The sequence below is a fragment of the Prionailurus bengalensis genome, chromosome B4 (assembly GCF_016509475.1).
Source record: "Prionailurus bengalensis isolate Pbe53 chromosome B4, Fcat_Pben_1.1_paternal_pri, whole genome shotgun sequence".
NCBI classification, from domain to species: domain Eukaryota; kingdom Metazoa; phylum Chordata; class Mammalia; order Carnivora; family Felidae; genus Prionailurus; species Prionailurus bengalensis.
The window spans coordinates 26348557-26363181 of NC_057358.1; the positions used below are offsets into that span (position 1 = coordinate 26348557).

The window sequence follows — 14625 nt, forward strand, 5'->3', positions numbered from 1 at the left end:
GAAGCAGGAGATACAGGGGGATAACCAGGCTTACGTGTAGAATAAGAAAGAGGAAATAAGGATGGTGAGGGTGCCTTCCCATGTAAGAACAGGTTCAGGCTTACCTTCCTGCTCCAGCCTAAGAAAGGGGTTAGGGGAGGCACACATTAGGTGTGTCTGTCTAATCCACGGCTAATGTAGACCATGTGGCCCCAGTGAGTACTTCAGGTTCTTGACTTTCTCGGATAAGTGTTAAGTGTTCTCTTTGGGGTGCAGGGGGCCTGTGAAGAGATGGAAAGACCTCTTCACATACATTACAGAGGTTTTGGTTTCTTTGAAATTAATTGCTTCACTTTTTTACAGCCCAGCCATCTAATCAGTCTCCAATGTCTTTAACTTCTGATGCATCATCCCCAAGATCGTATGTGTCTCCAAGAATAAGCACACCTCAAACTAACACAGTCCCTATCAAACCTTTGATTAGTACTCCTCCTGTTTCATCACAGCCAAAGGTATGTCGCTTTTGAGGGAAATTTGGAAAAGAAACCACTCACTTTTGGAAAAACCAACCTAATGTTTTAGAATCTGTAGGGTCGAAAAAGCTCTCTTTGAGAATGTAGGCAGTGGTGGAATGAATGAGGGGTGAGAATAGATGCAGGTTAGACTTGGTAAACTGAGGGCTAGATTAGGGAATTTCATCTGTGCTTCCTCTTTACACACTGATTCTGTTCTCTTACTCGCTTTGGGATTTCTGACCTGGAGAGTGGGATAAAGAAGGATATGCTAATTGTCTTAATGTTTGTAGAATTGTTTAACTCTAAAAGGTAGGAGAGAACATGTTTTCCAGTGGCTCCTCCTACCCCATACTTTTATTTCAGAGATGAGTCTGTTTCTGTGCTGATGCCTTTAACGTATATATTTAACGTCACATGAGAATCAACGACTGTTTGCTTCATTTAATAGATAAGAAAACTAAGCCTTCAGTTAAATCTAGTTTTTTGTGATGGACTCAGAATTTGAGCCCTAGGTCTTTCTGAACACAGAGCCCATTTTACTAAGCTATACTGCCTGTGTTTGTCCAGGAGAAATCTTCTCTAGATGGCTCCTCAGGGCACAGTTAGAAAGTTGCTGGTCTGTTCCTTTTGGAGTATATTTGACAACAACAGTGCTGCACCCCAATTTTGTACTACATCATTTGAGTCTTGCCTACAGATTCATAAGTAAATCCCAGTCCATGCTCATTCTTGGCTTTGTAGTCCTACTACCAGCAACACATTAATTAAGAGATTTGGAAGTTGGCATGTACAAATTGCATTTGTTTTTTCTTAATGGTAACTTTAGGAAATTCTTTTTAGTTGTTGTAAAAAGTGGGCTGTTTCAGTCCTTGATGCCAAGGAATTTTTTACTGAAATAAAATCATAAGCAGAAGCCTAAAAATAAAAGTGCCTTGATCCATAACTTGAAATTGATGGTAGGCCAGCTTAGGTCTTCCTGTTGGTTTATCCCTTCCTTTTTCAGTCCTTTATGCGTGTTTTAAGGTCAATCTGGATTGAGTTTTTAAAATTCTGACTTAAACTTGTTAGTTTATTGTGCAGTTTCTTCTTGTTTGGCTGTATTTTGATGGGAGAATTGTGAGTTTCAGCTAAAGAGACCTTATTCTTAGGCCTTATCCTTAGAGCGTAAAACTTAACTTCAGGGTGGTGTCTTAAGAGTATAATAAATGATGACTGAAAGGGAAGTAAGTGGTAGTGTTAGTTTTATAGTCAGTTATAAAATTAGCATTTCAAATCCCTTAAGCATATGGCTATCAATTTTTTGTATTCAAAAACTTTTTTGGGGTGCCTGGGTGGCTCAGTTGGTTAAGCGGTCGACTTCAGCTCGGATCATGATCTCCCGGTTCGTGAGTTCAGATTCTGTGTGTCCCTTTCTCTCTGACCCTACCCCCCCCCCCCCCGCCCCCCGCGCGCACGCTCTTTCTCTCTCTCTCTCTCTCTCTCTCTCTCTCTCTCTCTCTCTCAAAAATAAACATTAAAACAAAATTAAAAAAAAAAAAAAACTTTCAAGTTTTTTTTTTTTTTAAGTGGACATTTGGTATTCTATAGATCTTCTAAAAATGGTCTTTATAAAAGGACATGTTTTTTTACATTCAGAAGTTTACCAGGCTATCCACAGATTTGTTTTGGAGAAAATTAATCAAAAAAAGAAAAGAAAAAAATAACTGCTATCGGAGGATGTGACTTAATCACAAATGGCTGTTGTTGCCTTTGTGCCTTAATTTGGGGCTTATGTTTAAAACTACTTGTTTTCCCTCTCAGTGGCATCTGAACCTGCCTAGTATATATATCGCCACTGACAATTACGGACCTCTTCTTGTTCCACCTCTACAGGGTAACATCTCTTTGAAAACCACTCCAGTTGAATTTTGCATGGGCCATACCTATACCAATATATAGGCCAATCTATACATTCTCTGCACATGTCGTTGAAATTTGAGCCAGCTGTATTTATGTGATGTGTTAACATTAATTTTTCTTGATCTATAAGTAGCAGTAAATCAGAAAAGCTATTAGCATATTGGAAAGAAAACTTTCCACAACAGTAGGCACAACATTAGGAGAACTAGTTTCTTAGACTGTTGTGCTAAGAAAGTAGTCTTTTTTTAAATAATTTTTTTAAATGTTTGTTTATTTTTGAGAGAGAGGAGGGGGAAGGAGCAGAGAGAGAGAGCGGGGGAGACAGAATCCAAAGGAGGCTCCAGGCTCCGAGCTGTCAGCACATAGCCTGATGCGGGATTCGAACTGACGAACCACAAGATCATGACCTGAGCCGAAGTTGGACACTAAATCAAATGAACCCCCAGGCACCCAGAAAGTAGTCTTAACGGCCTTGGGCCGTTTTATGAAGAAATTAGATCCTAGTCTCAAAACTTGACTGTCTTCTAACTACATGAACTTGGAGAACTTACTTGATTTCACTTCTTTAAATCTCTAGATTTTTCACAGTTCAAGATTTTTCAACCAGATTTGGAGGGGTGTGTGGATTTGGGGGCCTTAAATTACCATGATTTATACTATTAAATATGTCTGTATCGCTAATACTAATTTTATTATGAAACAGAATTAGGACAATTTGTGTTATCTTAAATTACTAAAGAATAGAAATAATAGGTACTTTTCATTGATAGTACTTTTGCTTTTATTTAGTTTCCATGGTATTTGTCTTACGTGATAGAAGGATATCTCACCAGATTTTGACATTTCAGGTTAGTACTCCAGTAGTTAAGCAAGGACCGGTTTCACAATCGGCCACACAGCAGCCTGTAACTGCTGACAAGCAGCAAGGTCATGAACCTGTCTCTCCTCGAAGTCTTCAGCGCTCAAAGTAAGTTGATAGGTGTTGAAACATTTTTTCCTTAATATTGCATGCTGCATTGTTTGAATATTATAAATATATGTGTGTAATAGAACTTGATCTTGGAAGAATCCATGGATAGCCTTTGTTTTGTGCATTATAAGATTTATAAAGGGAAATCTTGTTACAACTAGGTGATTTATCTCTAGTAGTGAAGCTGGGTTATTCTTGAAGAAAGTGATTCCTTTCTTTAGAATTTTACTTAGTGGAATATGATGGGATTAACAATATGTGATACTTGTATAAAGAGGGCACATGAGTGTATAATACTTTACTTGTTGGAAATGACATCATTTTTAACCTCATAGCAGTTTCAGATTTTGAGTGTATTGACGAAGCCAAAAATGTTACATCTAAGACTTGGGCCAGTATTTATTTCCCAACTGGTCTGTGTCAGGTTTTCCTGATAGCTTTAACTCTGACCCCTATGTGGATTGCTTGTCAGATAGGGCTGTGTTGTGTTGTCACTTTCTTTGTTAATTAACAAATACGACTTTAAATGATTTTCATTTGATTGATTTTCCTATTTTTATTTCTTGCTATGAGGTGGCAAAATAATTCAACTGTTGTTTTTATTGTTGTTTTCTAAACAAGCATTTCAGAACTTATACATCCAAATGAGAGTTGTTCCCTTCAAAATAATCACCTTGGGAAGCTGTCTTCTTACTCCAGCAATGTTGCCATTGCTCAGAACATTTTTGGGAAACTCTTCTTTTAAATTGTCTTTAGAGGCGGCAGTATTATTTTAAATATCCTCAGTGATGAAAACTCTTCATCCTTTGGGAGATTTAGTTTTTGGAAATAACTGAAATTCATTCAGAGCCAAGTCTGGTGAAGCAGGTAGGAAATCAACTTGGGTGATTAAATTTTTGGTTCTCACCACCATATCCCCAAACCCTAGCCCAAACCATACAGTTTTAAAAGAAGATAACCAATTTCAGAGTGTTACTTTTTTGGTCTTATTTTGCCACTAAACTCCTTCATTGCTCTCCAATAAAATGCCTGTATTTTGCTTCACATTATCTACCCTCTGATTCAGTATTTCGTTCTGATGTTAAGCAAAGGCAATAGATTTTTTTCCCCCTCCATATCTACATGTATGTAAAATAGAATATTCAGTTGTTCCTTGTATCTACAACGGTTAAAACTGGACCGTTTCTAACATTCTTATTAGTGTCTCTGGTATACGAAATCAACAGTTTCTGTTGTCAAATTTAGAGAGCAGTGGTAGTTTAAATTTAACTGACATTAGTGTTAAAAGGGCTCTTTTTCCCCCCTAAAGTGTGGAGAGGAATACACGATATAAATACAGTTTGGATTTTAAATTCTATTTATTTGATGTTCAAATAACAAATTTTTCTTAGGAATTTGGATATCTTTAAATTAATAGAAGGTATTGACACTTTCTAGGATACCTACTTTTTTAAACATACTACACATTCAACTTTGTTTTCTCTTCCAGTAGCCAGAGAAGTCCATCACCTGGTCCAAATCATACTTCTAGTAGTAATGCATCAAATGCAACAGTTGTACCACAGAATTCATCTGCTCGACCTACATGTTCATTAACACCTACGCTAGCAGCACACTTCAATGAAAATCTCATAAAACATGTTCAAGGATGGCCTGCAGATCATGCAGAGAAGCAGGTATGTTACATGATTCACAGAAGATGTTTTACCTTTGGGTGAGTGACGAAAATACAACTTCTACTTTTAGAAAATCTAATCCAAATCACTGAATGTAAGCTACATTTTAAAATAACTAATTTGTAATTAGATTGTCTGTAGTCATTTTATAAAATATTTGATAAATAACTATAGGGTATTTATGAGGTGACTTTTTATCCTATTAAAATAATTACTGTTACAGCTACCATTATCAAATACTCAGCAGTTAGCACCTGTGCTGAGTCCTTTATTTTCTCCACTTCTCAAAACTGTTAACCATTGCAGGTAATGAGTTTTCCCATTTTACCAATGAGTCCCTTACGACCAAATAAATTCTATATCAAGGTCACCTGGTTAAATCATGATGGAGCTCACATCAAAGCCATAGTGTTTTTTCCACCCAGCTGGCCACTCTGATATTTAGAACCCGTTCGTATAGTTAGTCTTACGTCGTTCTCTCCACTAGACTAGCAACTAGAAGTGAGGCAGCAGTTTTGCTTTGTAGTGAGGGACCTTTGGACAGTGCAGTTAACTGCCACTGGCTTCTCCCTTTGAGCAGATTACTGACTGTCTGAAATTTTCTCTCAGTTCACAGAGATAATGTTGTGTGTCTTATGACACAAGAAAACAGTGAGGCCCTTTTATCAGTGTTACACCTGAACTTTACTCTAGCTGACTCAGCATCTTTTATTAACCACAAATCATGAGATCTATCCTAGTGCTGTGCATTACTGAAATTGGAAATACTGTTTTCTCAAGCAGTTGAAGGGGAAATCTTTGAAAAGTACTTTCCACCATTAGCAATGGGTTTTCTTTTTTTAATTTAATTTAATTCAATTCAATTTTATTTTTATTATTATTTTTTAAATGTTTATTTTCAAGAGAGAGAGCACAAGTGGGGGAGGGGCAGAGCGAGAGGTGTGGATTTAAAGGAAAAGAATTAGGGGCGGCTGGGTAGCTCAGTCAGATAAGCGTTCCACTCTTGATTTTGGCTCAGGTCATGATCTCCTGGTTTTGTGAGATCGAGGCCTGTGGCAGCACGACATGGAGAGCCTGCTTGGGATTCTCTCTGCCCGTGCCCTGCTTGCACACGCACCCTTTCTCTCTCAATAAGTAAAATAAACTTTTTAAAAAATAAAAGGATTATTTTGTAATCTTGGTTTAAAGTTCTACCCAGCAGTTTGATGTTTTTTTGGTATGTGATTGTGACATATTTTCCACGATTTGTATTTCTTTAACTATAGGCATCAAGATTGCGAGAAGAAGCCCATAATATGGGAAGTGTTCACATGTCAGAAATTTGTACTGAATTAAAAAATTTAAGATCTTTAGTCCGAGTATGTGAAATTCAAGCAACTTTGCGAGAGCAAAGGTAAGTTTTTCACTGAAATCCATTTTTGTGTGAGCATTGTATACCTTCATGTGAAGAATATAAACCACATCTCACTTCTGATATTTAAAGTTCCTTCTGCTATATCATGTTCCATACTACTGTAACTGCATTTTTATAGTTTAATAGTATTCCTGGTGAATGGTAATGGCATCTAGATTTTAATTCTCTAACCCATGGTAAATGCTGCGATAGACTTCTTTTCCCCTTATGTTAGAACTCTGTAAGGTACAGTAAGTTTTAAAAAAATAAAATGTTTGTGTGCCTGGGTGGCTCAGTTGGCTAAGCGTTCGACTCTTGATTTTGGCTCAGGTCATGATCCCCATGGTTGTGAGATGAAGCTTCACAATGGGGCTCCCCATTGAGCATGGACCTCGCTTAAGATTCTCCCTCTCCTCTTTCTGTCCCTCCCTGACTTGTGCTTGCACGCTTTTTCTCTTTCTCAAAAAAGAAAAAAGAAGTGAAATGTTGCAACACTGCATGTTAAGTATACAGGAATTTTTAAAAAATAAAACTTTTTTAAAAGTGAAATGTTGGCAGCAGCTGATTACAAAGGGTCTCTTTAATTGAGCATGGGATTCTGAGGATGCTTGTTTCAGCTGAAATTTCAAATCGTTATTTACATGGTGTTTGGATCATCTGTGGATCCCTTGGGAATTACAGTAAGACTATAGTTGTCCCAACAAGTATATCTATTTTCTGAATTGTTTTCACTTAAACTCTTCCTGTCTCCTATTTCTTAATCTAGTATCATACTCCAGTAAGGATACCTACATCCCAATAAATAGTATAGATATTTTTTAAATGCCGATTACAGAATGAAGGACAAACTTTTAATGGCTTCACATCCTGTCTGTGTAAGTCACTGGTTTATAGGTAGAGTTACTCTTAACATGAAACCACAGATATTTAGTAAACACTAAGTTGGAGTTTATCCTCAGCTTGGAAAAGTAACGCATCTTGCAGTCACTAAAGCATCTGGAGGTACATTTTGAGTATCACTTGAGAGTTGTGTACTCTAGGATTGCTCTGAAAGTACTTCTAATAGACACAAAGCTTGACTTCATTTTGGCTTGGTAAGATAGACGGTTTGACTTGTAGGAACTTGCAGCCTCAACTGTTGACACAAGTGCACACAGGTAAATACCAGCCCGTCCCTCTTATGATCGTGCCTAATCCACTGCTACAGGCGGTAAATGGCCCACTTCACAGAAGAGAGGGCCAGAAGGGGAACAGTTTCACGAAGCTCCTGGAATCTAGTTGCCTGTGGAGTTGGTGTTTTACTAACATTTATTTTAAATATATGTGTCACTTGGACTGTGACGTGGCTCCGTTTTTATGGGTCTGTATTTATGTTGGGAATTGTTCTTCAAAACGATTAGCCTCCTGCACCTAGTTAATTCTAGGCTTACTGGATTGTGGCCCAGAAGTCATGCAGTCTAGGTTTATCTCCTATTTAACCTCCAATGCCTTTTGTGTGTGGGTCTCTGATGATACCGTAAACAAATACATTTTATAAGTCGGTCTTCGGGGCACCTGGCTGGCTCAGTCAGTTAAGCACCCGACTCTTGGTTTCCGCTCAGGTCGTGAGTACAAGCCCCGCATCAGGCTCTGTGCTGACAGTGCGGAGCCTGCTTGGGATTCTCTCTTTCTGCCCACCCCCCACTCGTGCACACACATTCGGACTCTCGCTCTCAAAATAAACTTAAAAAAAAAAATGTTGTTAATCTTTATATTCAAATTAATTGGAAATCTTAGGAAACTAGGAACATTCTAACTTTTGTCATCGTAATACTTTACGTATCATAGGGTCATTTTGTGTTAACAAACCCATATTTAATTACTTAGTCTGAACTGCAGTTACTCATTTTATCTTTTTTTAAGATAATATCTGTAGTTAAAAATTTGGTTTTTGGTAACATTTATATGAATTACATGAGTTCTAATGCCTTCTTTTATTTTTCAGGATACTATTTTTGAGACAACAAATTAAGGAACTCGAAAAGCTAAAAAATCAGAATTCCTTCATGGTGTGAAGATGTGAATAATTGCACATGGTTTTGCGTACAGGAACTGTAAATCTCTATTGCCCGATCTTAACATTTTTGAGCTGCATTTAAGTAGACTTTGGACCGTTAAGCTGGGCAAAGGAAATGACAAGGGGATGGGGTCTGTGAGAGTCAATTCAGGGGAAAGATACAAGATTGATTTGTAAAACCCTTGAAATGTAGATTTCTTGTAGATGTATTCTTCACGTTGTAAATATGTTTTGTAGAGTGAAGCCATGGGAAGCCATGTGTAACAGAGCTTAGACATCCAAAACTAATCAATGCTGAGGTGGCTAAATACCTAGCCTTTTACATGTAAACCTGTCTGCAAAATTAGCTTTTTTAAAAAAAAATTTTGGGGGGTTAATTTATCATTCAGAAATCTTGCATTTTCAAAAATTCAGTGCAAGCGCCAGGCGATCTGTGTCTAAGGATACGATTTTGAACCATATGGGCAGTGTACAAAATATCATGAAACAACTGTTTCCACACTTGCACCTGATCAAGAGCAGTGCTTCTCCATTTGTTTTGCAGAGAAATGTTTTTCATTTCCTCAGTGTGTTCCATTTCCCTCTGAAATCCTCGATCTGATTTTATCCATTTTTTTTTTAAGGCTCCTCTTTTCTCCTTTCTTAAGGCACTGTTGCTATGGCACTTTTCTATAACCTTTTCATTCCCGTGTACAGTAGCTTAAAATTGCAGTGATTGAGCATAACCCACTTGTTTGTATAAATTATTGAAATCCATTTGCACCCTGTAAGAATGGACTTAAAAGTACTGCTGGGCATGTGTGCTGAAAGTACATTGATTGCTCAACTAGAAAGAAATGGCCCAATGAACATGGTTGTGGGAGGGGAAAGAGGAAACAGAGCTAGTCAGATGTGAATTGTATCTGTTGTAATAAACATGTTAAAACAAACAAAAATTGTTATTTTTCTTTTCCTTCGGTCAATGCATATTAGAAATTGAACTACCTGGGGATTCTTTATCAGAACTATTCTTGTTGAATATTTATACTTAATTGAAATAATTCCTTAAGGGAGGTTTTGTTTAAAGCATATTAACAGGAAATTGTGTATAAGATATTTAATGAACTAAGAAATTCAACAAGAATGATTAAGTCACTTCCCAAGTGGTTGTCATTTGTTATAAACCCTGGTTTAACCTGTCTTGCTATTATGACATTTCATTTTGAAGGATGTTTGTGTTGTAGCTAACTGTTCAAGTCTGGTGCTGACTGCTGTTCTTAGCCATCACAAAACGCTAAATTTGTGTCATTGGAGCTTCCTTCTGTTACCTGGAAATGGTGGGAAAGCTCAGCTTTGTATATTGTTTCCTAAAGTATATTAAAATAAAAAAAGAAACTATTGCTACTATAAAATTACCTTGGCTTTTTTTTTTTCTTTTCTAAAATATTGGTCACATGGCCTTAGCATGACACTGCCAGTATTCTATCAAATCACAAGGGTTTCTTTATGCAGAAAATTTAATTTAAATTTCAAAAATCTTAACCGATTTAGAGACTTTTTTCCTATTGAGGCAGATGTATTTATGTGCTTTCAGAACTGCCAGCACCAAGGGCTTATTTTGTGATGTTAGACATGTTGTTGCATTCTGGGATACGAAAATTCCAAAATTGCTCTTGTGCTTCAAGCATATTTAAAGTATAGAAGATAATGCTCAAACCTTTCAGTAAACTTTAAAAAAGTAAACTGTAAGTGATAGTATGGATGATACTTTCTAAAATACATAAATGTTCCAGTGTAATTAAGAGGAATCACAGTCTTCTACTGGAAACTGATTTTTTGTTGTTGTTGTTGTAACTTGAGCTTCCTTTTAAAAATGTAAGAAAAGACGACTGTCAAAATCTATCCTCATGGAATGTTCATACCTGTAAGATTGTTAACATTTGCTGGGCTTGATTAGTGCATGTAAATGAAACTCCAAAGGGCAATGTTAAGCGAGAACTCTTAACTGATGGAGTCCTGTATCTTTCCTGGAAAGAAGTGAGCAGTTTCTGATGTAGTAGGCAAATGTTTCCTGGTCAGATGGCAACTTGACTTGTGGTTTAAGGTAAATTGGAATTTTATTTGCTAATAGTTTCTGGATCTATGTCACCTTATTCATTTGCTTTGAAAAAATGTTTACATCCCTAAATGAATTGCTCACATATATATATATAGGAGAAGATGCCTAATATGAAATTTCCTGGTGAATTTTTAAACAATTAAAATTTTTGTGGAAATATTTTTACAATATTTGATTCACTTATTATTCTGTAGTAAATTATCTCAATCATTGCGTTTAATACATTGTGTCCAGCTACAAACCTTCTTGAGATAACCAGGGAGTATTTCTTAAGATAGGCATGATACCCAAGAATATTCTTCATACAGTCGGCCTGTTGCCATGGCTTGGAACACGTATCTCATTTTGATGGGCACCTTGGCTCAGATAATTTGAAAATAAGAATGCAAAGAGTCCCTAGGAAACCTCAGGGTTTTTATTTTAAAAGGACATTAGCAGTCTTCTATTCAAACCTTAAAAACTGGTGTCGTAATAAAACGTATTTTGTGAAGGTGAGTCTGTTAGGAAGTCTTTACCCTGAAGAACCAGATTTCCTACTTTTACATTGTTTTCTGTTTAGCTAGTTTGACTAATTTTTCATTTTAAACCTTGGACTATGACTCCAGATTTTAAGCACACTGAAAACTCCATTCTTCAGCTCTTTTTAAAGACCTGATGCTTCTTTTAATAACCCAAACGAATGGTTTTATCTTCTCAATTTTATATACATTTCACACTTCTGAAACCTTGGAAAGGAGGTGCTTAAAACTTTGCAAAGTGAATTGTTATCCCATTTCCAACAATCTATTGTTTAAACATAACTAGCTTTAAGGGATTATTTCAAAGGGGGGGGCACAAAGTAATTTATTCTGCAAACCGGAACTATTGTAGTTGAGGACTTAAAGCTACTGTATTTAGATGTGGGTTTTGAATATACGGATTTCTTTTCAATACCTGTATATATGGCTATATTCTTGTATTTGTACTGAAGTGTACAAAATGACACTTAAAGTAATAAATATGTTTTGACTATATTGTGCAGTTATTTCAGAACAGTCTTTTGAAAGTCTTAGTCTTAGAATGCATAATTTGCATTTGAGTAAGAAAATACCAAATTACTGCAAAAGTTTTACTACGATTCAGTAGTTTCCATTTAATTTAATTGCACTATTTTGATGAAAAATTTAGCTTAATCTTTGGAGGTCTTGAGATCCTCTTCTAATTTGCTGTACCCTTTTTTCCTGACCTCTGAGTTTGGGAGTGCCCTGAAAGTACAGTCTGCCTAGGTGATCTCATCTTGGCCCTTGGCTCTGAGAATCCCAATCTTCGGTCAGTTTCATCCACATTAACCTCCAGTCTTGAACCCTTCAGCTCCAAACAGCAGTCAGTGTAGATACTTGCCTTAACGTGGCAAATTCTCAAAAAAAAAAAAAAAAAAAAAAAAGCCTTGTGCCTCAGACTTCATTCCCTAGTGTCCCCATTTTCAGTAATTGATCCCGTCATTCCCCATTGCTTGAGACCCAAACGGAGGAAGCATCCTTTGTCTAGCACCCTGTATTTAATCCATCAAACCTGGTTTCCAAAATATATTTTGGATCTGAGCGCTCATTACCTCCATGTTTACAACTCTGTTCCAACCCACGATCATCTATGAACCAGCCAGACTGCTGGCATGATTGCCTAGTCCGCTTACCACCACCACCACACGTACCCAGTCTGTTCTCTATGCCAGAGAGAAATGAGAAGCATGTATCATTCTGGTCGATGACTTCACATACAACAAAGTCCAAACCTCTCCCTGTAGCTTGTGCTCAAGGCCCTGAATACCCACTAGATTCTCCCTCTCACTGCAGCCTCACTTCAGGGTTTTTAAAATACCTGGCTGGAAAGCTCTGTTCTTGGAGACTTGTACAGCTTGCCGCCCATTCAGTCTCTTCTCGAAGGACACACAGAAGCCTGTTCTGACCTCCCATCTAAAAGAACACCGTCACTGTTCGTTCATTTTCTTCGAGAGAACAGTGTCTGATACGTAGGAAGTACTCCAGAAATACTTGTTGAAAGGGATTAAGAAAAAGGGCTATGGAAAAAATCAACTTACAATTTGTAAAGAAACTTTTTCTTCAAGGGTTTTGATTTTGGCCCTTAGACCTTGGGAGATAGGCATGAAGCAGCAACTAGCTTTTTTTCTTTTTTCTTTTCTCTTTCTTCCTTTATTTCTTTTCTTCTTCCCTTCCCTACCTTCCTTTCTTTCCTTTACTGCAACTTACTATTGGTTACCAAAACCTAACTCCATACCTGTTTTTATTGTGAAATGTGGTCTCTAGACACGTTTAATCAACGGAACCAGTAATCATTAGAGGCCCCTCAAGGTAGGGATGCTTTCACAGGCCTGTTTGGTTCGGATGACGCCTTTACATCCAAGGAAACCGTTCTGACTTTTTAGGACAAGGGTGTAGGCAGAAAACACTTGACAACACTCTAAGATGTGTCACAGAACATCTGTACCACGTGTATATATCCTACAGGAAAATGGCTGGGGTGTGGGAATGGCCTGCCTTTATGACAGGTGGGAAGATTTAAGATTGACAGGCCCTTGACACCATTGTATGCACTTTAAACAGGATCTTTTCCTTTTTTAAGGTGGGTACCATCGCTTAGTTTGATCATCCTATGTGGCTGTTAGCATCACAATATGTTTTCTTATCCCTTTTAGGTAGTTACAGGATTATTACCTTGGATGTGAAAGGCAGAATGCAAGGACAAAATTGGGTCTTTTGTGTTTTGTCTACCTCCCAAACCTAGAAAGGTCAGCACATAGTGGCTGCTCAGAATTTTCGTATGAAATACAAATACACATTTTAAATATTTTCTCTGTTAAGTTTGCTCAAACTTGTATTTAATTTTTAGGCATAATGTTTTCAAAAATATTTTTTAAATTAAAAGTTTGTTACTAGAGGGGGCTCCTAGGTGGCTCAGTCTGTTGAGCGCCGAACCCTTGATTTCAGCTCAGGTCATGATCTCACGGTTCATGAACTCAAGCCCCACATCAGGCTCTGCACTAACAATGCGGAGCCTGCTTGTGATTCTCTCTGCCTCTCTCTCTCTCTCTCTCTCTCTCTCTCTCTCAAAAATACATAAACTTAAAAAAAACTATTAGGGGCGCCTGCCTGGCTCAGTCAGTGGAGCATGTGATTCTTGATCTTGGGGGTAAATTCAAGCCCCATGTTGGTTGTAGAGATTAGTTAAAAATAAAGTCTTGAAATTATTGACTAGAGCTTTGAATAGAGAGTCACTCTGAAGCTTCGAAAAGCCTCTTGCCTAATGTTTTTTTTTCATTGATGCCTTGAATATCATCTTAATAACTAAAACTGTTAAGATGATAAAATTTTACCATGGTTGGACATGAGCTCTAATTTTTAAAACACCAGTGCAGTCTCGGGCTACATCTCTCTATACCAGTTTCAGAAGCCCAAAACTTCCAAAGATACCATGTAAAAACACAACGGAATTGGAGGATAAGATAGCTGATGAAATTTCACCCAACGCTTAACAAAAGTATTTAAAGAGGCAAAATATTTCTCCACAAACATCAAAACAATGAAAGAAACAAAACTATGATCTTTGAAAGGTGATGGAGAGAACGGAAAATAGAAAATTTTGGTATAATTTACCACGTTAAATGATCCCCAAATTAGTGAGGGTTCAGTCAGAAAATAGAGGTCACCTTAGTTATTTCAAAAGAGAGTTTGAAACTAATGGCGAATGAAAACAAGGCAGCCTTATTGGAGGAAATGTCAGGAGAGACCTGGGAAGATAGAGGGAAGGGAGGGAGGGAGCAGGATCCAAGGAAAAGACAAAACTTCTGACCAAATGCCATGTGAAGCAGAGGGAGGGAGAAACGCAGACTTTCCCTCTTTTTGTCCTCTAGTTCTGCCTACGTTGGCAGAACTTACTCAGAAGCAAGAGGACGAGAGAGCTTGGGACAGTCCCTGCGATGCTGAGAAGGGTAGAGAATGAAGGGAGAAAAATGAATCTGAGGGCAAACCCCCAGCATAACCTC

General features: G+C 37.5%; 1 protein-coding gene across 18 annotated transcripts in view; it reads left to right on the top strand.

Moving 5' to 3' along the window:
• WAC (WW domain containing adaptor with coiled-coil) overlaps positions 1 to 11599 on the top strand; it is a 90183-nt gene extending 78584 nt beyond the window's left edge. For all 18 annotated transcript variants that reach the window (XM_043562252.1, XM_043562244.1, XM_043562254.1 and 15 more), the window contains 5 exons: positions 343 to 491; positions 3242 to 3360; positions 4853 to 5039; positions 6305 to 6432; positions 8417 to 11599. In XM_043562252.1, the coding sequence (XP_043418187.1) occupies positions 343 to 491; positions 3242 to 3360; positions 4853 to 5039; positions 6305 to 6432; positions 8417 to 8486 (653 nt within the window). In that variant the 3' untranslated portion in view covers positions 8487 to 11599. The remainder of the gene's footprint in view (positions 1 to 342; positions 492 to 3241; positions 3361 to 4852; positions 5040 to 6304; positions 6433 to 8416) is intronic.
• The last annotated feature ends 3026 nt before the right edge of the window (positions 11600 to 14625 follow it).